Source organism: Convolutriloba macropyga, chromosome 3 (assembly GCF_964194025.1).
Source record: "Convolutriloba macropyga chromosome 3, txConMacr16.3, whole genome shotgun sequence".
In the NCBI taxonomy this organism is placed as follows: Eukaryota; Metazoa; Xenacoelomorpha; order Acoela; family Convolutidae; genus Convolutriloba; species Convolutriloba macropyga.
The window spans coordinates 8,256,331-8,283,048 of NC_134470.1; the positions used below are offsets into that span (position 1 = coordinate 8,256,331).

General features: G+C 36.2%; 2 protein-coding genes across 2 annotated transcripts in view; one reads left to right on the forward strand and one right to left on the reverse strand.

The window, feature by feature from the left end:
* Positions 1-6,148, reverse strand: part of LOC142335904 (uncharacterized) — a 534,872-nt gene extending 528,724 nt beyond the window's left edge. The window contains exon 1 of the mRNA XM_075384266.1: positions 5,964-6,148. The gene's annotated coding sequence lies outside the window, so the exon portion shown is untranslated. The remainder of the gene's footprint in view (positions 1-5,963) is intronic.
* A 130-nt stretch (positions 6,149-6,278) lies between these two features.
* LOC142335902 (endoplasmic reticulum mannosyl-oligosaccharide 1,2-alpha-mannosidase-like) overlaps positions 6,279-26,718 on the forward strand; it is a 54,544-nt gene continuing 34,104 nt past the window's right edge. The window contains exons 1-6 of the mRNA XM_075384264.1: positions 6,279-6,451; positions 9,024-9,347; positions 11,080-11,116; positions 11,531-11,707; positions 14,457-14,605; positions 21,532-21,720. Coding sequence (XP_075240379.1) covers positions 6,374-6,451; positions 9,024-9,347; positions 11,080-11,116; positions 11,531-11,707; positions 14,457-14,605; positions 21,532-21,720 — 954 coding nt within the window. The 5' untranslated portion in view covers positions 6,279-6,373. The remainder of the gene's footprint in view (positions 6,452-9,023; positions 9,348-11,079; positions 11,117-11,530; positions 11,708-14,456; positions 14,606-21,531; positions 21,721-26,718) is intronic.

Sequence of the window (26,718 nt, forward strand, 5' to 3'; positions counted from 1 at the left end):
TTTTCGGATTCTGCCTTGTTTAGTGATGGAAGTACATAAAAACTGCGATCAGAAAGTAGTTTCCATTTTTCTCTAGCTTTAGCTAAAATCCTCCGTATGTCCCAACAGTTGGCGTTCTTTATCAAACCTTCCAAGTCTTCTCACGTTTTCAACCACCGTGTTGACTTCAATTGCATCAAATATATCTTTTATGTTCTCATTTACTGAAATCAAGTTCTCATCTTTTGTCTTTTCCAGGTCTTCTGGAATTCCTTGAATTCTGAAGGTTTTCAAGATTGATTTTTACATGTTTTGCATTTCCCTTCGGAGTTGCGAGACATTCTAACACACAATATTTCAGCCTATAAACTCAGCACGTGATACTAAGGCCCAGGTACTCAAACCGGTCCGAAGTAGCACAAGATGAGTTTTCAAGCTATGTCATATGATAAACTGAGAACCAAGAGTTATTTGCTCTTCGTGATTTTTTGGTCGCGAAAAGATTTTTCACGACGAGCTTTTGATAGTCTCTTCTTTTTCTGGGCAAAGCGATTCAATTCACCGTTGACTCTCTTCACAGCTGCTAACGTTCGAAGTTCGTACAGAGGTTTCTGATGCAACTGAAGATACTCTGTCAGGATTTCAGGTTCGTTAGACTTTTGCTTCGGCAGAATTTCACGAGCAATGTTTGCTACTTGGAAAGCTTGGGTTCTCAAGGTTTTGATATGATCCCAAATATCTGGAGCACCTTCACGGGTGCAATGGACGACCCCTTGTATCTGATTGCCAAACGACAATAAGATCTTCGTCAATCTTTCTAGCGACATCTGAGTGGAGTTGTTACTTCTATGTTGAGTCAGCGAATTATTGAGCGTATCGTGCTAGATAATATTGTCCGTACGACGTCGCACAGATCTACGGAGTATGAACTGAACAGTTTTCTGTTTTTGTTCTTTTTCTGATTGAAGCTCAAACCGGGTATGGCAAGGATGTGACGATTTAGTCTTTTTCGGATAAACCAGGGTAAAGATCGAATCGCATTGGACAATGAACTTGAACCAAGGATAAACATTTAGGGGATAACAACGGCTATCCCAGAACAGTCTATCTGAAAAACACTATTTAATATTGAAGAACACAATTGTATATATTGTACAACACTCAACATCCACCTTAATGTTCTCAGAGCATAGAGTTTTTCACTGCAGCCAAGGATCCGCAGTGCAGGTTAATGTTACGGTATTCTCTGTCTGACCGGTAGATAGTAAAGTCGTTCAAGTTTTGGTTTGATTGTTAGGGGCTGATCTTAAGGTGCTGATCTTTATTGTTTGGTTTTTCTGTCACTCAATCTGTCATTTTTATCGTTGAATTCCTCTGTTGTTGTATTATTTCTGAATTGTTGAGCATGCCCGGGCTTTGCTGATGACAAGTCCTTTTGACTGATTGGAGTGCCTGGCGGTGATACTCCAAAGCTGTGATTGGCCAATCTAAAAAAAACACTATTTCGTAAGCGGACAAATATACTTATTTCGTAAGCGGACAATTATTCCGCAGTTTTTTCATCAATTAGTGTAACGAAGGTCTATCCATGGTTGGACCGTGTTTACCGCATCTGGCCATGCCTCGTGGGCCATGGCCATGCCTCAGCGGCCCATGGGACTTGATATGAATCTATCACAACCAAACTACTGATTTATGGACCAATTATGTAGTAGTAGTAGTAGTAGTAGTCCAGTCTTTCTTTATCCACCCTTTCTTTACACAAAGGTGGTGGCACATGGCATCTGTAGAATATCTTCAGCCCTAACCGGGCATTTTTTCCACAATAATACGTCCAGAACACGCACTTGATTTGTCGATCTTCAACTCTAACCGAGTACTTTACTGCAAATTCATTAATTCATACATAAAAAATATTGGAATTTGTAAAATATCTTCAGCCCTAACCGGGCTTTTTTCCAAAAGAATACGTCCAAAGCACGCTCTTGAATTGTCGATCTTCAACTTTAACCGAGTACTTTGCTGCAAACTATTCAGATAAAGAGTATTAGAATTAAAAGAGCTTCAGCACTAACCGTGCACATTAACGTTGATAATAACTTGTGAAAAGGAAACTCTTCAATTCTCTCCTGAACATGTAGTGGTTGCTAATTTTTCTCAAATTAATTGGTAAGTTGTTCCATAACTTAGGACCGCGAATACTAAATGCTCTATCACCATAAGAGTTTTTAGACCTGACTGGAACAGCTTTCCACAAATTAACTGATCATTTGGAATCATTTTTAGGCTGCAGTGTAATAAGACTTCGAATGTACTCTGGAGCAGGACAGTTATGCATTATTTTGTGAACGAAAATTAAAATTTTAAAATCAATGCGCTTTTCAACGGGCAGCCAGTGCAGGTTAAACATGAAATCTTTACACGACTCGTATTCATACAAGGAAAAAATGAACCGGCAGGCAGCATTTTGCACCCTTTGCAGCTTCATAATGTCCATCTTATTGATCCCTGACAAAAGAGAATTGCAAAAATTGAGACGCGAAATAATGAGGTTCTGTACAGCAACTTTTCTGGTTTCCAAAGTGAGGTAGTGCTTTATTTTGTAGAGTTTACGAAGTTCATTGTAACAGGAACGAGCAACTGAATTGACATGGTCCGACATGCTTAGGTGCTGATCGAGAATTACCCCCAGGGAGACTATTTTCGGTTTCAGGGTTAGCAATTCGTCCGCTAATTGAACCTCATTGATTTGGAGTTTCCGTTTTCTTGACGAAATTAGCATTATTTCGGTTTTCTCGGCGTTGACTTTAAGCTTCATCTCATTAAACACTTGAAAAAGATTATACAATTTAGTGGTTATGTTGTTGATTTGTAAATTTATGTCAGTTTGGCTCAAATTAGATAAAATTAGCGTGTCGTCAGCGTATATCTGATAATTCAGCTCATTTTGTCGCATGAAGTCGCCAATTGGGGTTATATACATGGTAAACAGTAGAGGTCCCAGGATCGAACCCTGGGGAACTCCGTAATTAACATCAGAGTCAAAAGAAAACTTGTTGCCAATTTGTACTTTCTGTTTTCTTGTATTTAAGTACGACATTATCCAGTTTTTGCACTTCCCTGTGATTCTAAAGCGTTTTTCTAATATGTCAGCAAAAATATTATAGTCAATTGTGTCAAAGGCTGCAGAAAGGTCTAGGCCAATAATAAGAACTTTCTTGTCTAAATTCAGATCAGTTAAAACATCATTAACGGTTTTCAGTAAACAAGTTTCAGTAGAGTGATCAGTTCTGTAAGCAGACTGTTTGACGTCAAGCAGTTTATTTTCTTCAAGATATCGTTTGAGTTCATCGGTGGCTAGTCGTTCTAGCAGTTTCGAGAAAAATATGGTGTTTGCAAGAGGTCGATAGTTTTTGGCTACCTCTGGGTCAAGTGAAACTTTCTTAAGCTTTGGTTTATGATTGCTACTTTAAAAACATCAGGGTAGACGCCTTGTTCGAAGCTGCTGTTAGCAAGGTTTATAAAATGATTAGACCAGAGATGGAAAGTTTGTTTTGCAACCGAGGTGGGAATTGGATCCAGATCACAGTAGCTGTTTGAAAGATTCCTACGTGCGGTATTTAACTTGTGTATCTCTATCAGCTTGAATTCGTGTAAGGGAGAAAAAAGAAAGATATGACTGGACACTGAAACATCAGTCAATTTCGTTTTGGTGGGATTGGGTATTGAGTTTCTAAGGTCAACAATTTTGTTTGTGAAGTACTTCCTAAATTCCTCTGCTGTTTTTGAATGTGAGCCCCAACTCTTAGGAAGTTTTTGTTCACCGGGAACGCCCAAGAGCTGATTGAAATTTGAGAATTTTGAACGAAGATTCAAGTTTTGGTTTATATTTTTGTCAAAAAACGCTAACTTCTTTTTTCTAAAAACTTTCTTATAGTTGGAAATTGACAGCTGAATTTCAATTTCATTTTCAATAGAGGGGTTCTTCTGGTAAAACTTTTCTCTCTTTCGGCGATATCGTTTCAGAAATTCCAGCTCTTCGTAAAAAAATGGGCATATCATTTGTTTTAGACTGCGCTTTTCGCTTGGGACAGCTTCCTCTACAGCCGTAGAAAATGTTTCGAGTAACAAATTTGCTAAGTCGTTAGGGCAGTGAATGTGTTGGTTCAGGCAGAGAGGTAATTCTGCTGCATTGTTAAAAGCACTCCAATCTGTTTTTCTCCAAATTTTTCTTGTGGCTGGTTTACAATTTCTGGACTTGAATAGGGATGATATTCTGAACTTGATAAGTTTGTGATCAGAAAAGCTCAACACATTGACAGAAATCAGAGAGACACGTTCATTATCGTTAGTAAGAATTAGGTCAAGCACATTTCCACTCTGATGGGTCGGTTCATTTACTAGTTGGGTCAAAAACGTTGCCTCAAGGAAGCTGGTCAGAGCCTTGCTGTGAGGCAGATTAAAGTCGCCAACTACTACGATTCTGAACTCGAGTGACTTAGGCAAAACTTCCTCATATAAAAACTTCCAAAACTCAACTGTATTTGGGATAGGTGGCCGGTAGAGTAAACAAATAAGAATTATTTCTGTTGTTCTAACTTGAAGCCACACGTGCTCAAACGATTGTGAGCAACCATGCGTTTTTATAAATAATTGCTAGTCCACCCCCTTTTCCGTAGGTTCTTGGGAAGCTGAAGTGATAAAAGCAAAGAGAATTAGAATAAATTTGTCTGATTAACCAATTTTCATCAGTATTGTAAGAAATCCAAGTTTCGTTGATGAAGAAAAGATCAAAGTCATTTGATAGAATTTCGTCTTCTAGAAGATCAGTTTTATTTCTGACAGAACGCGCATTAAGCAGAGCGCAGCAGAAGCTGTTGAGTCATTGTTCAGTGGGGGAGTCAGGCGGAAGTGATCTAAGCCAACTTCTAGCCTCCTCATTTAGGTAGAAACGCCCATGTACTGGGCCAGAAATTATCGAGTTGTATTAGTTCATGTGCATCCTCTTTAGAAACTAAGTGAAAGCTTTTCAATTTAGAGCCTTCTTTGGTAATTTCTCTTAAGTACAGTACTTTTGCTCCACCTTCGCTGCACCAATTCTTGATCATGCCTTCCGTGCAGTTGGAGTTCAGCCTCCCAAGAAAAATATGCCGTCTCGATGGTTTTTTCTTGATGCCATTGAAGTCGTTTTGACTTTGTTTTGCTCCAAAATTCTGTTTTCTTACTTTCATCCTATTTCTAATCGGCAAGTCGTCAGTAATAACTGTGTCCTCGTCCTCATCTGGTTTTTGTCTTTTTGAGCTAGTTGTGCTGTTGATACGCCCTCTGAAGGTGTTGTAGAGATTCTTATTTTGGTTTGGTACTCCCATATCAAAAATTCCGCTTCCGGACTTGCTGAACGCAGCTGGTAAAACTCTTTCATTTTGTGTATTTCTCTGCAGAACGGCGCTGTAGTTAGGTTTGAGCACCTTAATCTCTTGTTTCAGAGAGCTGATCTGGTCTGGAATTTCCTCTAGTGACAACAATTTATTTTTCAGTTCTAGGACAATGGCTGTGAGCATCTTCAATGAATGTGGACCGCATTCCATACAATTCCAAAGTACATGGCCCTTAATTGGCATATTTAATCCTGCGCATGACTGATGTGCAATTTTGTTACACGTTGAACAGATTATCTCTTCGCATTTTTGTACACCTTGATTACAGAAAAGGCACATTGTCTGTTCCGCCCACGTTCTGAATGTACTGATAGATTCCATTTTTTATTATTTGACCTCTTCCGCCCTAACCGGGTCTTATGATAATTGATTTTTCCGCCCTATCCGGGACTTTGAGTGGGAAATCAGATATATCAGACGAGATGAGGCTTCTGAATACTTTAATCATTAACCGGAACTCTAAAATCCCTTTATCAGGGCTGCCCAAAAATGTTTCCGGTTCGTCGGCAAGAAAACTAAAACACTACTTATCAAATAGCAAAATTGCTATTTAATAAGTTTATCACAACAATTATGAACTTTTATTATCAAATATGATGAAACTGTCGGCTAAATTTCTCATTTTTTCCTTGTCGGCTAAACGCCCTGTCGGCCAATTTTCCTAGCACCTTTCTAGACAGTCTGATTTAAAAAAAACTAGTAAAAAAATTATATCTATTTATTTTTTCTAGCTTAATACGTCTGAGCTCAGCAGTTTTTAGTTTACTTCTCTTTATCAATGGAACCGTTATAGTGTGAGAGCTTGGCCTATCAAATGTCTCCGTAATGCCCATCTTTTTAATTGCATCGCTGTGTTAACGGCTGTTCTCTATATGGTCTTGACGTTTTTTTTAGAAGTCATTGGACTTTTCTAGTACAGGGCGAGAAGGTTAGCGAATGAATGCGCCTATGAGATCATGAGCAGCAGAGATTCAGGGGCAGGAGTTCCCATCTACATTCCAGAACATGTCCTGGGGCATTCTTCAACCCTTAAGGTGCTGCTCTTTACTATTGTAATAACTGTTTTTTAGATATTTTGACATTTCTAAAAATGCGCTTTACTTAGACGCACTTGTGATACAGATAACTTAATTCGGAGATAATGAACGGTCAATGCATTACTTTGAATTCGTTGCATATTAATACGGTTAAATATTAAAAGAACATGTATTTAAAGTAATAGGGATCGTAAAAGTATCATTCATTGTAGATCTAAAATTTAAAGAAATAGATTGTTTTCGTTGGGTTTGTTTAAAAAGAGTTTTTTCACTCAAGCTTGAAATTGGGAAACTCAAGCTTAAAGTTTCACAAATTGGGAAACTCTAAGTTCTAATGACTAGTATTAAGATTCAGTACTTGAAAAATTGGGCAAACACTTCAAGGAAATCTTGAAAGAAAAGGATAAACAGCAGCTAGATGTTTTCCTCATTAACCCAAGATAGTAATCAACAGATCAGAAACAAATGAATTCATAAAATCGTTCAGCTCAGATCATAAAGCGTTCAAAGTAGCTCTACAACCAACTCATGGAGCATACTTGGATGTAGATGAGAGTATGATAAACTTTCGATGATAAACTTTCGATAAGGTAGGATCAGGGTAAACTAGGGACCATTGTAGCTGAAAATCCCTTTAAGACATACTGCTACAGCGATATCGATGAAAGGAATATGGCTTCAAAACAAAAAAGGTTCCGAAGACAACTAAACACCGGGCAAGTCTCCCGCCTTCGTTTAAAAAAGAAGCATCACTCGTAATAAAAATATCAGCACATTACAGCGAAAAGTTTTCAGATGTTCAAGTCTGTCAAAGCTGCTAAAATTGACGAAAAAAAAATGAAAATCAACTGCGAAAAACCTTTGTCGAAGCTCAAGCAAAATTTGAAGAAAAAATTTTCAAGGTCGAAAATTGTTAGACCTACATAAATACTTGTGATCGATCCTCGAAAGTAATAATTTCCTTAGACCATGGAATGCAACAAAAAACTCGAACGACAATGCACAGAGAAGAAACTTTTTTTGCGATTTGTTCCAGAAAAGTAGCGAAACTGACAATTCGTGAAAAACAGACATAAGCGAAACGAAAATTGCAAAAATGTCGAAACTTACAAAGCATGTCAAACTAAAAAATTATGAAGCCCGTACAGTACAGGAAATCTTTTAACTCAAAAACTTTCCTGCACTATCGAATTCTTATCTAAACTCAATTAGGCTACAGTTTACTGCTGAGAGTTAAATAAAAAAATTTGGGATTTTTCATGTAAATTTTTTTTTACATTGTTTTATTATGACCTCTATAAGCATTAAATGAACATTTATTATTCATTTGTTACTGCTACTGTTCTGCTAAAATCTATATAAATATTTTACAGCAGCCTTTGTCATTGTGATTTTTTTCCAAGAAAAATTTTAAATTGAAAGTTGATTTGATTGAAAGTTATTTGAAAATCAAATTCGATTGTTAGTGTTATCTGAACCCGTTCAATGGCAGTGGTTGCTTCTATATAAATTTTGTCATTCTGTAAATTTTCTGAATTTTCAGATCTCAAGTTTATCAGATCAATTACAAATTAATTTTGTTAATTTGCTAAATATGAATTAATTCGATTGATTTTATATTATACTCTTTTCTAAATAGTTATGTGATTAGTTTAAAAGGTGATTGATCATTCAAATTGCTGAAATTTGGCCAACGTAGATATCTTCAACTATTGTAACATAAGCATGTATTGAATTATTTTATGTTTGGTCCGATAAGTTCATCTCCATTTGATGGAAAAAATGATCATAGGAAGGAATATTATAGTTATATAAAGCTCAAGCAAGTCATTTGACTCGAAATCTATTTGTCTATGACGTAGAATCTAAGTGCACAAGTGCTCGCATTATAATATCAAAGTACTAAGTATTGAACTGGCGTTCGTGTGCTTAGCATAGACTACTCGGATTCTTATACACTAGCAAAGCACCAAATCACAATAGAGTAAAGTCACGAAAAGTTGTTTGTTCTTATGATATTGAATGGTATATTACTAAGAATGCCTGTCAAATTCTATACATTTTAGAGATAAATTTGACGAAAATTTAATAAATGTCAAAAGAAAACTTTCGAACAGATAATACAATAAAGATGCACAATAGATTTTTAATGGTATTGAGTGGTATACAATTATTAAGATCCTATAGATCATAATACTTTAGATTGACCCTAAACTTTATTAGCGATTATTGTTTATTTGATTCTATTAGGCGTTTTCGCATGATCTGACGAAAGTTTCCCAATTCTCAGTTGAATTAATTAATATTTCCCATTTTGTTATCCATTTTTTCAGTCGTTTCCCATTTTTAATGCTGTCAGTTCTTAGAGCGTTATAATTGCATTACTTACTATCACATTCTGTACATTTTATATCCAACTTGGTTTTTTCGACGGTTTCGTTTTTTATCTAGTACTGAATTGGCATGTTATAGGTGCCTGTATTACTAAAGTTTGCCTTTAAATCGCATTTTTTTCAAAAGTAATTTATTGTCAGTAGTTGTATTATGGCGAGGAACTGTCCGCTTTTAGAATCCTTACAAAAATGGGAGAAGCCGATCTTCGGGAGAGAGTTGGCTGTGTAAGTCTTGTGGTCAGAAATGTGGTGTCAGAAGACGACGAAACAGACGATTGGTGCTCATTATCATTGCCATGTTATTTGTCCTCTCTCTCCTCCCCTTTCTCTTCCTAACTCTTCTGCCTCCCACATTCTCCAAGTTGTCAACTAAGTTTACAAGAGTCGAAAACGGAGATCAGGAAGATGTTTCAAATCAGTACGGGGATTTACTGCCGGCTTTGGAGGTGCCTAAAGTGGGGGTTCCAGCGACTGTTTTGAAGAAGAATGCAGCATCGAAGGTTTGTGTAATTTTGCATTTTGTCGTTTTAGAAAGCAGACACTGCATGGCCGTGTTTCGTTTCGCCCCGTGGTAGAATATAATAACGTATAATTAATAGCCGCCCTCATCTTCTCAGCCGGCTATTATTGCGCTCGTATTTTTTTTTACAATTCAAAGAATTTGAATTGTATTGGGGCGCTGTCTTTTTTTTTTAAGATCTGTTCACACATTTTCATGATTTTTGAAGTCAAATTGGAGTAGTGATTTTGGTCACGCCGAAACAGGAAATGGAGCGAAAAAGCGAGTGGTTTTGCGGCGTGAAGTTTTTTCGCTCTAATTTTGAAGTAGAGTGAGAAAACGGTGTTTGAACAAAAATTCGGTTTCTCGGTAGTGGTTTTTTGTTCACATGCGGCAATTTCACTCTGATTTTTACTGTTTTTTCGTTTTTTTGGATCGGATTTTTTTCTAAGTGGTTTTCCCAATCCATTCACAGCTCATTCTAGACCAAGCTTTTTTGTTTGAATTAAATTTTAATTTCTCGCTAGTGGTTTTTTTGTTCACATGCGGCATTTTGCATTTTGACATTGATTTTCTGTTTTTTTCTTATTTTTTTATCTGATTTTTGTTTTTTAAAAATGGTTTTCTCAACTCACTCATAGTCCATTCTAAGTCTAGTTTTTCTGTTTAGTCAATGAAAATTCTTTGAATTGTACGTCAGGACTTGTCCTGCTATGTTTTTTTACTTCGTCAAACTTTTTTTCGCTTTACCATTTTGCCGCTTTTTCGACATTTTGCGTGAAATCTTTTTGACTTCTCTAGGCTAGTTTCTCTCTTCTCTCATTCTGCTAAAAGTGAATTTGAACATCAATTGCTAAACAAAGCAATTCAAAATGAACAGAGTCGGTATAAAAAATTGAAGTCAGAAATAGAAACGGGATAAACCCATAAAGCCCAATTTTAGATGCCCGCTATTTGAACGTCGTTCCTATAAGTCTTAGTTACCACCTCTAATGCTTATTGGTGTTGATAGTAGCCCCTGTAGCCTCTCTCTAAGAAACAGAAGTATGTTCAACTACGAAATGCCATCAAAATAAATCGGACTTAAAAAATATTTTTGTACAAAAAATCTTTTTTTTTCAATATATTCTATTCGTTCAATCCCAATCATGCTTATTGGAATCAACGGCGGCTATTTTCCGGCAATCTGCCGGGTATGTTTCATGTTTTTGCATTCGTAAAAAGTAATTTGGTTTATAATTTTGTCAAGCCAGTTTTCAAATATACACAGGGCAGAAGAAATTTGCCGTTTGCGCTGCCAAATTATTGGAAGAAATAGCCGTTTCATTTGAAGTCTAATAATTCTGAACTTTAGTTAAGAAAACTGAATAAAAATATTTTTTAAGTTTTCCGCGCTGTTGAGTATAAATAGTGCCTAAATAGATAATGTTAAATGTTTATTCTAATGACTCGTCCCACCTCTTAGCGGGCTATATTAACCGTTCTGTCCAAAACAACCTTCAACCTTTTGTTTGTTCACACATGTATCAAAACAAAATAGGAGGGGAGGAAATTTGAACAGACAAAAATCTCATCGTCGTTAACAGCCCCCTCCAGGTTAGTGGGACTCGGATATAATTGCTACTATAGGACTTTTATTCAAGTATCGGGTCTGCGCTTACAACATGGACGCTTCCGTAGTCTATAAACAACTTGTGATTCACGGGAATTTCAGCCAGTCATTTCTGTTTCAGGAACACGTGGTCACATTCATACCAGAACAGCACCAGAGTAAGTGCATGTTCAATTCAATGTCATACGCTGTCTTTATCACTTTTGTATTCATCAAGATATTTGTTCGAGAAAAATTGTCCTTTCGGGTTGCCATAAATACTATTCATTAATGCTGAATTCACCAATGCCGTCTAAAAATTTTGGAGTGAGATTTTACTTTTAAATACTGTAATGGCAGCCATGACTGACTGTAGCGTTTGTCAAATATTCGAAATCTATAAACGTTATCTATAAACGTTTTTTTAATGAAATCTGATACAAAGTATTTTGCCCTTCTGTAATTTAGCAGTTAAGATAAGAAAATGGAAAATAGCATCTTAAAGGAAAAAATTTGCGCTCCTTAGTAGATTAAGAAACAAGAAGACCGACCGAAAGACTATAGCAATGGTTATAACTGTGACTGTGTTGTAGCGGAGCGTCAGAAGGCGGTAGTAGCTGCGTGCAGACATGCGTGGAATGGGTATGAGAAGTGGGCGTGGGGTATGGACGAGCTGTTGCCCATCAGCAGAAGAAGTCACACCTGGTTCAACCTCGGACTCACTCTCATCGACAGTCTAGACACTCTCTACATCATGGACATGAAAGACGGTGTGAACAGAAATTTATCTCTCGTTGCTAGTTTTTCCCCTGACATACAATTATTTCAAGGGACGAAATCCTGATGATTTTGGTCAGCCATATTTGAGTAAAACAACTCCCTTCTCGAAAATGAATGCTTAAAAGTACCATTGCAAGTGGCAATCTAACGGTGGAATGTCTTCGGTATGCATTTGAGCAGCTAACATCTATGCATTTCTATATTTTGATCTCCCATTTTTAAAAGCGTCATTTAATCAACGTTGAATAGTGACATAATTTACATTAACGGATTATTAGTTTCTGTTAAATTGGTAGTCCCTAATATTCATGAAAGCGTACCAGAGTGATTGTACCATGAAATATGAACTGAAATAATAATTAACTGTTGTTATTGCCTTCTTGCTAGTTTTTAACGCAATTTCTCCGAGCTGTTTTGGTGAATTAATTGCTCTCGAACGAATTTGAAGCAATTATTGTTGTCGTCTGTATTTTTGAATGCTAAGTTTTTGCATTACCGTTTGTTTTCTTGATTTGTGCCCAATCTAATTTGCTCTGCTCATTCTCAATTTTAAGCAGCTGGACTGAATTAGCGAAAGTTGCTACTAAAAGTCAAATAAAAAGTGCGCGGAAGTTTGCTTTCTTTTTTATTGAATTTTACTTGTGGCCTAGATATGCTCTAATAAAATTAGCTGAGTTATCATATGCAAAATATTGACCTACTACTGCCCCAAAAGGCTGAAGCAGGTGAGAATGAAGTCAGTCCATCTGCTGGCTGTCGTTCAAGAGTAAATCGTCTGATGTTTGTCTGTATTATTTTTCTTAATCTTAATTTTTTGCTTGATCTAACTCGCTCCCTACTCGAGACTATACTGTCTGATATGCTGTCATAAAGTTGTATTTACACCTGACAGGATTGCTTTTAGGAGTCAAAAATCAGTGTAATTTGTAATAGCTACCGCAAAAGCGTGGTCCATAGGAGTTTTCAAGCTTTGATTTATGAATTTACTGTTAACACTGGAAATTGTTCATGTTGCATTTGAAAACCTCACGATAGCAGCGTGATCATTTAAATGACTCACTTGCTAAATTTTACGTTATAAATAATCAGTAGCTAATTCATTTATTTTTGCTCTAGAATGAAGTTTGAAGCAATTGTAAGCATGTCTTTTTTATGCAAAATATTAGTGTGACCGTTTTGAGCTTTTAAGAACTTTCCTCCGACTTCACTGCGCGAGTGACGTTATCACGCTTGGCTTCTTCATTTTTGCGTGATCTTAATTACTTTTATTCAGAAATTATGTCTGTTGCTAAAACAAAATGTTTTTTAAGAGAAGGTATTGCAAGGAACTGATAGCCGAGTGTTTAATGCTTCCGTCTAACATACGGTAGATTAGGGTTTCACATCCCTCCCTAGTGATGTTTTGGATATTTTCCGTTTGCGCCCCAAGCTTAGTGGGTGCATATTATCACCCTCCAAATGCATATGCCATATTTTTTCAATGATTTACTATTTAATGACGCGTGCTATGAAAGTGGGCGTACTTAACGTTTTGCGGTCGCAAACGGAAAGATCCGGAATTTTGCACCCCATCTGAATTGAATCGCCCGCATTTTGTTGGAGAGCAATTTGTCAGAAGGTAGTCGGTTTAAGATTTTATCATCTTGCTGACGGCAGTGGTATGAGCTACCAGCTCTTACTTGCTTTGATAACATATACATTTCTCGCGGCGTTTTGGCTGCTTGTTTTCGAAGTGTTTCATTGCTCTCAAACGAAGTTTTTAGCAATTATATTAGTCCTGTTGGTCTTTTTTAATGCGATTTTTCGCTTGACCGATTTTTTGTCTGACCCAATTGACTTTTCGTCCTCCAAAACGGGATAAACAGGTAGCGCCCAGCGGGAATTAAGTTTTCTTAGAGCCTTTCAGCTCACTAGTATCAAAGTTACGATTCACAGAAAATGTTTTGGAGACTTATACTTATGGTGTGAAGAGCGGTTCCAGAGGTCCCCCACCCCTCGCTGCGCTCAACTCACTCCCCTTCAATTAAGCTAAAGCTAGCCTCACTTAACCGTAGCTAGCTACTGACGAAGACAACCTCTCGCCAGTCGTTTTAGAGCAATTCTCTCAGATATTAGTCGGTGATGTTTTAAGTTATTTCAAGTTATCGACAGAGAAATTATTGAATTTGAATAGCTTAAAATTATTTAGATTAGTTACGTAGAGAAACGAGATAGACGTTTGCCAGTTTTTCGTTATCAGCATTAAGTTGAGTCCCATTGAAATTTGTTCAACTTCAGCATAATTAACCTGATTTCGCAATGTAAATCCTTGTTTGAAATAATGAAAACATGATCGAGCAGTGAAATAGATTTCACGTGGGGTTCTTTTTGCTGCCGACTGGCAAAAATCTGTCGGGTTTCTTTTCTCTCTAAGTAAGTACTCTTCCAGAATTTAGAGCAACACACGTTCTATCTGTCGAGTTTAGCTTGTAAAACTTTAATTTGAGCCTTTAGTGTTGTCAACGAGTGTAAAAATCGAATGAAATCTGCTCCAAATTATAATTTAATTTGTCCACTTAACTCTTGTGAAAAACCCTGGCCTAGAATAAAAACATTAGCTTAGTGTTAAGCAATGTGAATAAAAATCTATTACGCTATAAAAAAGTTTATTGTTGCCAACATGCATTAATCCTCAAACAGAATTATAAAACGAACAAAAATGTCTTGAAAAAGAAATTTAATTTTAGTGATTGGTTTCAGAGTTGGAGAAGGCTAAGGTGTGGATTGAACACACGTGGACAGCTGATGTGAACAAAGAGGTCAATCTGTTTGAAACTACAATCAGGGTTCTAGGAGGGTTACTCTCAATGTTCACACTGTCAAAAGATGACCTCTTCTTACACAAAGCAGTAAGTAACTTCGTAATTTTAGATTATGAGAGAATTTTTATAAATTTCGCAAGTTTTGGCTTGTGGAATAATGAAATTGTTAATCAACTATTTGATTTGACTTCTTATTAATTGCTCTTGAACGAAGTTCATAGCAATTATTGTAAACATGTTGGTCTTTTTTATGCAAATTTTTCGCCTGACCATTTTGCGCTTTTCTTCCAGAACATTCTTTTACTTCTCAAGTAACTTTTTCGCGCATTCGTTCATCATTTTTGAATGATCTCTATTGCTATCACTCCGAAGTAAAGCTGTTGCTAAAATAAAATTGATTGCAGCATATCGAGAATAAGCGCCTGATAGCCTAGTGGGCAGTGCTTCTGGCGAGGGAGAAGGAGGGCAATGGTTCAAATACCGGCGTGGTAAACTGTTTTTGCACCCTTAAAGAAAAATTTATCGAGGCTACAGCCCCTGAATTAAATTGCATCGCCTGTCGTTTGAGAGCAATTCTTCCGACATCAGTCGGTTTTTGTTTTCTGTTATGAAATCATATCTGTTCAGCACACTTGGTGCAGTTCTATGCGAAATTATTTTGCCTGCCAATGCTTGGGCCGGATTTTACTGAATTCCGTGTTCATAGCTGTTAGTGAAAATGACAAATACGGGCGCAAACTTTTTGTGCTTTTGCCGGATTTTTCGGTATCAAGATTTCAATATTTAGATTTTGAGAAATTAACATAACACTGAATAGTCTTTTTTACCATGCATATCTATGGCAGCAAAATAAAAGTGTGAGCGAAGTTCGGCGGCAGAGATTAGATTTAATAAAGTTTGTAGTCACTCGATGATATTGCAATTATTGATTGAACACTTGATTTTTCAGAATAATAATCCGAGTTCTGTCTTTAATATCACTTCGAAAGTTTTCGAACACCTAGATAACCGCCGATGGTTTTTCAAAGAATGGTTGATTCATGCTATATTTTTAAAAAGTTGTCAAAAATTTGAATTTGTCGACCAACGTAATAAATAATTTTCTTACTATTAGATTCACTCTCTAAATTTTTCTATAAAATAGAAATCTACAGTTTGTGAAGAAAAATCAGGCTTTGTAGTTTTATAGATCATTTAAAATTTAGTCTCTCCAATGCGTCTTTTGATGCAGCCGTTTATTCTACTATTAATTGGGTTTATCCAATTATATAAAACTTTATAACCAAAATTTCCGGTGCTATAACCAAAATAAGTTGAAAATGTGAAGAACGGTTCAAGTAAATAATCATGTTTTTCGATAACTTAAAATTCTGAAAACAGCATCGCAACTTAAAAAGCTTTTCATTAGAGAATAGAAGTATGTTAAGTATGTTTTTGAAGTAAATTTAATGTACCAATTTTTGCCAGACTCTGTTTTAGGTCGAAAGAAGTAAGCTTTTCGAAATCGATTTTTGAAAGTAATGAAGTGTAATGTGAAGAAGACAGAAGAGATAGCTGGGCGTAGGTATAATGTGGTACTCTTGTTAAGTGCCCTCGAACGAAGTTTGAAGCAATTACGGTAAATGTGTGTGCTTTTGCGCAAATTTTTTGCTTGACCGTTTTGTTGAATATTTTTTATGTTTGATCGTTTTGGCGTGACCTAAATTGCCCTTATCCAGAAAATAAGTCAGCTGGTAAAACAAAGCTGATTGTAAGATTAGATAAGATATCGTCACTAAATTTGAAATCGAAAAGATGCGGTTGTTTGAATTTGATGAACTTTCATAAACGACATTCATTCTCTGAGATTTCTTAGGGTTAGCCTTTGTTTTTTATTTTTCGATTTGGAGTTTCAGTGTGTTTCCTTATTCGTTTTCCTATTTAATTTTTGCTAGAGATTAAATTAGTTTACTCAAAGATTTTTGCTGCAAGAGAACACTCTTAGTAAAGTTAACTAAGATGCTGCGAACCCAGAAATTGTTATGAATTCTGAATGGCAGTTTCGGTCCTCAGAGTTTGATTGCGCTCTTTAAAATTCAATTCATTTTTTAGGATTGTGCAGTGTGTTTTCCTTCGGTATCTTTCTCCCTGCATAATTGGTTCCGGATATCTGTATTTTTGAGACCGGTTATCTGGAGAGGTGTTAGCCCTGTCATTTTTGAGTTCTTCAGTTTTGTTCATCTTCAAATTTTCGGCTTTCCATTTTTACCTTACATTTTTAAATAATACAGGTTTCAAATTGTCAGTTTTTTGGCCGTCCATCTTTGGGTAATAATTTGTTTGAAAAAATTTATTATTTTAGTCGTTTTCGTATGTTCTCACAATGATCCTATAATTGTTTTTTTGTTTGTTAATGCTTCGATCCTGTTATTGGTAAATATTCTTTGCACTTCATGACGTAATTTTCTTAGGCATGACGTGTTCTAGTAAACTATGGCGAGGCATAGAGCGCTTATTTTGCGACAAAAAAGTTTTGTTTTTGCTTCAGGAACGTTTAGATCGTAGTTCTCAATTTTAATTTTTTTCTCAATGCTTTCTTTTGTGACCAACTAAATAATTAATAATAAAGATGGTGCACAATTTTGTCATTTGCGCTTTCTCCCACATGCATGATAGTTTGATAGCTTATTTGGGATGGAACGTCGCTTGCAGCCACTCCGGGAATTCTTCCGGCTTTGCTATTTCAAGATTTTTATTCAACCATATGACGTCGCACTCACTTCAAATCTGCTTTTAACTCTGCTTTGCATTTCTAACTCAATCGCTTGAGTGACGGCATTTTTCTCTCTTTTTGGAGTAAGATTTTAGATGCGAATGAACTAATTCACGCGAGAACGAAGTGAACTACCTGACGATCAAAATAACGTCAAAATACCTCACTGTCAAAATAACGTTTCATCTCTCTCTCTCTCTCCCTCTCTCTCTCCCCCTCCCCCCTGTTAAGTTGCTAATTGAACAAGTAAGGTCAACTCAGCAGCTAATAGACACAACACTCAAGTTCCGTAACAAATTTGTTTCTGAAAAAATTATATATCAGCAATTAGCATTTTTTTCGTCCTCGGTCTTAATTTTTATTATACTTTTGAGTCTGCAGGTCTGCAAAGTTATAGCAGCTATTTTGCTGCAATATGCCGGCTATTTTATTGCTGCGAAGCTGTAAGCTCAGCTTGGCTATTTTGCTGTGCTGCTATTTTTACAATCTAAATTTTTTGAATTGTATTGGTGCGCTGTTTTTTTTTAAGATCTTTTCACACTTGGCTTTTTCACATCAGTGAGAAGTCAATTTATAGTGATTATATTCACGCTGTAGAGGTAAAGGTAGCGAAAATCGAGTAGTCGTGAAATGTATTTTTTTTCAAACTGCCTTTGAAGTGGCGTGATAAATTTTATTTGAATAAATTTTCAGTTTTCAGTGTTTTAAGATGCATTTATGTTCTTGCGCCTATTTGCCTATTTCTTTTTAATATAGCGGCGATAGCGGCGATTATTGGGGACATCGTGGTTTTTTAATTCGTCGTCTCCGTCGATGATTCTTACGACCTGACTTCTTGGAATTGACTTCTTGGAATTGACTTCAGTGACTTCTATTGCTTTGCAGTTAAAATTTGTGTTCGTGACGTCATTTCTGCTTTTAGGCCAATTGCGTGACATATCTCACTCAAAAAATGACTTTTGAACTCACTTATGGAACTTTAAATTTTATGAGCATTTACTAATTAAAGATCAGTAGTGTGCATCTAAGTAGTGCCAAACTTATATACCCTAATTCCTGAATAATATAGTCTTGAGTTTTAATATCGAATATTAATTTTGCAAAAGCTCTTTCAGAGCTTTTCCTTGTAGAGCAAATGTGTCTCATAAAAATGACAGTCCGAATCTAACCCAAAAAGTCTGTTAAAAAGCTGGTGGTCGATCTGTCTATCTTATTCCTTTGGTTGTTTCAATTCATGGAAAACCACAAACGTCTATCGCGGCTATTTTCCGGTAATCTGCCGGCTATGTTCGTAAAATATTAGTGAGTGTTTGATTTTTGCGGCTTTTTTTATTTCTGTTGTCTTATCACTCAGTATTATTAATGACAGGTCTTACTAGGTGCACTTGAAGCTTAAATAAATTTAAATATCTGTTCGAGTTCATCGCTACTGGTTTTCGTGACTTTGGCCTTATTTGTTCTCGAAGAATTTTATTTAATTTTTCGAGTAGAGGTTGTACTTTTTGTTGTGTTATCTTACAGGACTTATAGGTTGTTTGTAGGGTTTATCTCAATTAATTTAATCATTTCAGTGCAAGCTAGTGCTCTCTATGACTTATACGCTATTCGTTTTAAAAGATTTAATGAATTTGTGAGTTTTGCTGGTATTAACTGTATTTATTGCTGTCTTATTACTTTATATCATTAATGGCAGATCTCATTGGTTGCCAATAAAAATTAAGTTAATCGAATCAATTGTTTCAGGGCGGAGGTGTTGCGTTCTGAGTTTTTGCCTATATTCCAGTCTTGAAGTATGTTGAGTTCTTTACAGTCGTTTTACGATTCTTCCTTTCCAAAAATAAGTTCTTTTTTATTGTTTATTTTTTTGTTTTTCTTGTGGTCTTCGCATAGTCTAATAAATGGCAGTTCTTATGGGCTTTCTAAAGCAGCCTCGTTTTGGTCAATTTTTTGTCTCCACTTTATAGCTGAGGTTTTCTTTGACTCAGATAACGTTCTCGAAATGTTAAAGTGAATTTTTGTGTCTTTTTGATTTGTCTGTCATTGATCTCCAAATTTTGTTGTATTGTTTACTCAATCTAAGGATGTGCAGAGTCAACATTTTCCTCAAGAGCTTTTTTGATGTTGCCGTTAAAATTGTCAGGTTAATTCAATTCTGTGGATTGTAATTCAGGATTTGTTCTGTTTTGTTTGTTTTTGTTTCGTCGTCCGCGGCTTTTTTTGTTTTAGATTTGTTTACATAGCAAAACTGCAGTCAAAGTTTTTGAATGATTTTTCCGCTCACTAAGGGTGGCTTCTGCGCGCTTGAACTCATTTCTCTCTCTCTCTCTCTCTCTCTCTCTCTCTCTCTCTCTCTCTTCATTCGACCGATCTCTCTCGCTCGCTCTTTTATTTCTCTCGCTCTCTCTCGTGGAATGTTTTGAGTCTTGTTTGTGATTAGATTTTGATCATACGTGACACCGCAATCAATGAAATGATTTTTTTTTGGAAACTAAAATTACAAGTCCTAATAAAAAGGCTTCCGTAGAGTGAATTTAAAAGTCTTATTAATTTATTGCAGAATGTTTACAGTTTTTTGAGCGGTGTCGAGAACTTTTTCAACCTATCTGTTTCTATCTGTACTACGGCACGCAATTCTATTTGCCACCTATTTCGGCAACCTTCCTGCTACTTCTTGTGCCGCTTGATTTTTTTTTATTGCCCCCCCCCCCGCCCCGCCATTTAACCCTTCACATCATTCGACCCGTAACCCCGCACGCTACCTCCCCATGCTCACCCACTCTCCCCGCCGGCCTTTTGAGAGCAATTAACTCGAGCTGTTGTTTTTGATAAGCTGCTTAGTTATAAGTTTTCTATAGGTTTTTTAACTAAAACGAGACTGTTTTTGCTTGATAGCCTTGTGTTTTCTGAAATAAACAAAAGTTTCAAGTTTTTTCGTTTTTTGGTTCTTGGCTTCTAGTTTTTCAACTTGTATTGTACTGTGTGCCGTGTATAAAGTCTCTGATCGAACACAGGCAGTCTGGCCATGTCTCTTCAGATCAATATTTGGGAGCTCGCAATTTATTGATATTGGAAAATATGTTTTTAGTTTCTGTTTCTTCATTTTATGGGTTTTATCGCTATTCCATTACCTTTCGTATCGTGTTTAAACGGAGTGATCTTGAAACTAATCCAATTGCATCACATGGTCTTGCGAAATTTTGATTTCGAATCGCTACCAAAGAAGTTTTTCGGGAAAACATCCGAATTTGCTTGCTTTTTCTTATTCTTTTTTGTTGCTTGAAATTATTGTTATCAAGCCAAAATTTGATTTCATATGATGAGTATTTTGCTGAGGGCTATGTATGGCTTTACTTAGATTCGATTCCGGATTTTTCCGACTATGCTTTGAGGATCTTTTCAATCATTTTGATTATTTGTAAATTCACATTGGAGTCGTGATTTTGATCACAAATGAAGTGAGAGGAAAAAGAAGCGAATTGTTTCGGTGACATGAATATACCTCAACGGTATTTGAAAAAGTTTGCTTTTGGGATAGTAATTTTTTATTCCATTTTGTTTTTGAGTTTTTGATCGGATTTTTTCAAGGTGATTTCAAAGTTTCTACTAATTTCGAGGCAGTTCATTGAATTTTTTGAATTCTGATCCAGGACTCGTTGTCCTGTTATTTATGCTGTCTCGTCGTTTGACGGTCATTTTTGGTTTCTCATTTGTGCTCTCAAAACTGAATAAATCAGTTTTTTCATGACGTCTTGCTCTCATCAACGCTATTTGATCATACATGATTTACCTCGGTCAATAAATTTGACTTTTGAACTTCAAAACGAGTTTGAAATTGGTTTCAGGTCAGAAATATCCATTTATCTCTGAAGGATGTTTTTCAGTTTTGTAAACGGCATCGATAAATTCATTAACTCATTTGTTTCTTTCTAAATTATGTTTTGAGAAATAAACAAGAAAAAGAAACAGATAAATTGCGTGTCTAAATTATACGGCGCCCAAGTCTATTTCGCAGCCGTATTTGGCAGTCTACCGGCTATGAAATTTGAAGAGGTTAAATGCTTTTACATTTACTTAAACTGGAGTTGTCTCGTTCGATTTGCTCACTTTTTGGAATTGAAGTAATATTTTATATGGTTTACGTAGCTTAATTTTGGTCTGTTTAATTCTGTTGATGTTCAGCAAAATGATTGTTTCAAAATACCTATTATAGATTGAAGTATTTCAAAAGTGACAAAAATAAAGAAGGCCTTCTTTGTTTTAGCTGGATCTAGGAGAGCGGCTAATGCCAGCGTTCGATTCCAACTCCGCCATTCCATACTCAGATGTGAATCTTCACAGCAGGGTGGGTAAAGCACCCAAGTGGGGACCAGACAGCTCTACCTCAGAAGTCACTTCCATACAACTAGAATTCAAAGAGCTCTCCAGAATAGCCAACAACTCATTATATCATGTTAGCATTCTCTAACTACTCGCGTGAAATATTGCTTGCAAGCTGAAATTAAAAAAATTGACAAAATTGAAAGAAATATCCAAGGAGTCTCTCTCATTTAAGTAATAGAAAACAATCATGAAATGCAATTTGTAAATTGCATAATTTTGATTGATTGCTTCAGTCGAACCATAGCTTCAAATTTTCTTTCACCCTTCAGGTAAAAAGTTTTACTAAGTTGTTATTAATTACTAAATTTATTAATAGTAGTGCTAGCGATAGCTGAGTGGAGCAATTATCGGCCATCTCTGTTTTATTTCGGCAGGAATTTTCACTCTTATTGGAAGGAGTTTTTTGTTCATGCGAGTGAACAAGTTTTTTGTCACACGTAACTTGCTCTTCTCAAAGTGGTTTTTCCTCGCGCTTTCAAATTGATTTCTGCAAATTTAGTTGAATGAGATAAGGCCAACTGACTATATGTCACTTTAATTGAAGTCTTTTTGAGGGCAGTTTATAGAAACAACACATAAGTTATACAATTTCTAAATAAAAATACGAAATCACAACAATTAGTTAAAAAATGAAATTACTCTCCTTTGGTCCTTTTTTGTTCGCATTTTGAGACAGCAGATATACAAAGCTATCTTTTATTATCGGCCTTCTCTTGGTGTTTTTATTTGATCGTCAAGATTTTTGGTTATGACCATATGACGTCAGTCACTTCAAAGCTGCTTTTTGTTCATTCTTGCATGCAATTTCAACCAAATTGCGTCGTGATGTCATTTTTCAATCTCCGAGGAGCTAGTTTTTTGTTCATTCGTGTGAATAAGTTTTTCGTCACACGTGACTTACCTCACTCTCCTCGCTCTGAATTTGACTTTTCTTTACTTTAATTCGAAGAGAAGATCAAATGAATGTATGTCACTCTAATTGAAGGTTATTTGAGAGCAGCTAATAGAAGCATAAGTTATACAGAATCTGAATCAAAATCTAACATCTAAAATTTGAATAAAAAGAAATTTATTCGGCATTTTTCTTTTACTTTCTTTTTGAGACTGCATATCTACAAAGCTACTGCGGCTAATTTCTGGCAAACTGCTAGCTATGTTTACGTTATGGTTATTGATAGCCGCCGTAATCCTCTCAAACGGCTATTATTTAAGCGTTGACTTCTGACTTACTTCACTCACTGTCTCAATTGTGCGGATTTCAATTGATTTCACTCATTCAATTACGCAATGTGGCGAATACCGTCAACGTGAAAAGATCAAAATCAAAACAGACGGGATAAAACGATAAAGCCCGGTCATTAAGTCATTGAGAATTAGGTCATCAAAGTTCATTAGAGTGTTTGCTAGCTGACATTGGTATTGTTTATTAACTTTCAGTATAGAAGCTGAATTAAGTATAGTTTTAATTCAGCTTCTATACAAACTGCAGGCCAAATTATATCACTTTTTGAAACTGAAAAAAAAATACAGAAAAAAGTCAATTTTTCCCTTCTTTTTTTCTTTTTCTGTTTCAATCCCGATGTGCATGAAGCGCGTCAAGGACTACTATTTTCCGGCAATCTGCCGGCTATGTTTTTTTGGATTAAGATTCTTAGAGTTAGTAGATGCCGTGTGAAGTAAAATTTGTCTTGATATCTGTCAGAAGTTGGTCAGAAGAGGTTGATCAGTTTCGGCTCTCAGGTTTCAGATTTATATTTCGGCTCTCATCAAATGTCGCCTGTTGCTCGACGAAAAAGCTTGTCCGTACCCAGTCGTATACAAGAACTTCATTCAGACACTGGATACAATGGGTACCTAAGAAATTTTATGAAATCAGCAAATGGCTCACAAATTTAGCAAAACAAATCGTCAGCATGAGGGCATACGCTTGAACCGACGATCTGGGTTTTACCTATAAAATCCAACATCTAAAATGACATCTCAGCCGGCTATCATTGTGGCGCAAATTTTGTCCAGACCAAAGGATTTGGATTGTCCGGGGTCGCTTTTTGTGACGCTTTGTTGTCAATGAGAAGTCACATTTTGAATAGTGATTTTAATCACTATGGGGCAGCGATTAGGCGAGTAGTTCAAGGTTGTAATTTGTTTTCAAATTGCTTTGACAATAGAGCGAGAAATTGATGTTTGAAAAAAACTCTGATTTTTTTGGCGGAAATTTTGCTTCTGTTTAATTGCTCGCAAGCGAAGTTTGCTGAAAGCTCACTAGTCTCCAAGCATGCGATTCACCAAAAGTGTTTTTAGAAATTTTTTGAGGTGTGATCTTGGTCTTAAAAATTTGACACCCCTCTCAATTACCCCCGTCCACCCTCCTCCAACCCGGCGACAAGGACCCCCTCTCGTCCAGCTCTGAAGGGCGGGAGCCATGGTGTGAAAGGTGGTGGTTCCTAGAGTTTAACCCCGCCGAATCCCCTCCACTGTGCATCGCTCAGGCAGTAGGGGACCCGTGCAGCTAAAGACGGCCTCTGAACCTTCAAAAAATTTGAGAGCTAATGGATTTTTTTAATAGCTTACTTTTTTACTTTTTAGTATTTTTTAATATTACTTATTAATAGCCGCTTCAGCTTTTCAGCCAGCTATTATAGCGCTCCTATTTTTTTTACTTCGTCGTACTAAATTTTTTGCTTTACCTTAGTTCATAGCTTGTTCAACTTATTGCATGAAATCCTTTTGACTTCTCTAGGCTAATTTCACTCTTCTCTCAATCTGCGAAAAGTATTTTTAGACAGCAGTTGCTCAGCAAAGCGTTTCAAAATGAACAGAGTTGGTATCGAAAAACAAAATAAAACGTAAACAAAAACGAAAAGGAGACGGCATAAAGCCCAATTTTATATGCCCGTTACTCGTACTTTGTTCTTGGTTACCATCTCTAATGCTTATTGGTATTGATATTAGCCCCTGTGTCGTCGCACTACGAAACAAGAGTTTATTCAGCTCCAAAATTACATCAAAAGAGTTGGCACTTTAAAATTTTTTGCGTAAATAAATCATTTTTTTCTTTTAGTTTTTTGCTTCTTTCAATCCCAATCTTGGTTATGGGAATCAACGGTGGCTATTCTCCGGCAATCTGCCGGGCTTGTTTTCCGTAGGTCTTTTGTGTGATTCAACGCTCTACCGATTTTTTTAATCCTTTTTGATTCTTGCCGCTCATCAATGGCAGATCCGTTTGGATTTTTAATTCTGAGTAAATGAACCTGTTTAAGGTAGCCAGTTGATATTATTTGGTATTTGACAGCCACGCTCATCTTTCAGGCGGCTATTATAGCCCCCTTATTTTGTTTTTGATTTCGACAAATGAAAATTTGTTTTGCTTTACCGTAATTACAGCTCGCGGAACATTGTTAAATCTTTTCACTTTTCTGGACTCATTTTTTGCTCCTTCTGCTCAAAGTGCTTTTAAACAACAATCGCTCAGGCAAGTTATCTGAAATGAACTGAATTATAAAAACGATATTAAGGACAAAAATTGGATAAACCCATAAAGCTGACTGTTGGATGCCCGCTACTTGAATTTTGTTCCTAGATTTTTAATTACCATCTACAATGCTTATTGGTGTTGATAGCAGCTTTTCTATCTCCCTCATTTGGAAACAGGAGTATTTCTATCTAGGCAGTGACCTCAAAGTGGTTTCAACTTCAAATTTTACTTGTACGAAAGTCAATTTTTATTTTTCTGTCCCTTCAATTCCAGTAGGGTTATAGAATCAATGGTTGCTTTTTTACGGCAATCTATCAGCTGTTTCCTCTTATGCCGTTTCCTCTTCTATTAGCCTTTTCCTCTTATGTATATGGTTGTCATATGCCTAATTTTGGCTAGTTGTTTCTGCAAAGTTGAGGATAGTCAGGTTGTTAGTTCTTACAATTTGGATTGTAATTCAGGACGTTTTTTCGTCAAACAATTTTGTTTCGCTTTACATTATTTCACAATTTTGCTTTCCACATTTTTGTAATATCCTTTTGACTCCTCTTGGCTATTTGATAGCTAATGGATTTTTTTTTAACTTGCGCAATCTGTATTTTCTTTTCGGTGAGGTTGTGATTTGCCGTCTTTGTTAATTGCTCACAAACAAAATTTGTAGCAATTACTTTTTAATAGCCGCCTCAGCTTTTCAGACGGCTATTATAGTGCTGTTTTTTTTTAGTTCGTCGTACTAAAATTTTTTCCATAGTTCATAGCTTGTTCAACTTTTTGCGTGAAATCCTTTTGACTTCTCTAGGCCAGTTTCACTTTTCTCTCAATCTGCGAAAAGTGTTTTTAGACAGCAGTTGCTCAGCAAAGCCTTGAAAATGAACAGAGTCGGTATCAAAAAACGAAATAAAGCGTAAAAAACGAAAAGTAGACGGCATAGAGCCCAATTTTAGATACCCGTTACTCGTACTTTGTTCTTGGTTACCATCTCTAATGCTTATTGGTATTGATATTAGCCCCTGTGTCGTCGCACTACAAAACAAGAGTATGCTCAGCTCCAAATTTACATCAAAAGAGTTGGCACTTTAAAATTGTTTGTGCAGATATTTCATTTTTTTCTATTAGTTTTTTCGCTTCTTTCAATCCCAATCTTGGTTATAGGAATCAACGGTGGCTATTTTTCGGCAATCTGCCGGGTTTGTTGTGTCTATTGTGTGATTCAACGCTCAACCGATTTTTTATCCTTTTAACTTTTTGTTTCTTGACGCTCATCAATGGCAGATCCGTTTGGATTTATAATGCTGAGTAAATGAACCTGTTTAAGGTAGTCAGTTGATATTATTTGGTTTTTGACAGCCACGCTCATCTTTTAGGCGGCTATTATAGCCACCTTATTTTGTTTTTGATTTCGACAAATAATTCGACATTCTGATCAAAGTGCTTTTAAACAACAGTCGCTCAGGCAAGTTATCTGAAATGAACTGAATTATAAAAACGATATTAAGGACAGAAATGGGATAAATCCATAAAGCGAACTGTTGGATGCCCACTACTTGAACTTTGTTCCTAGATTTATTAATTACCATCTACAATGGTTATTGG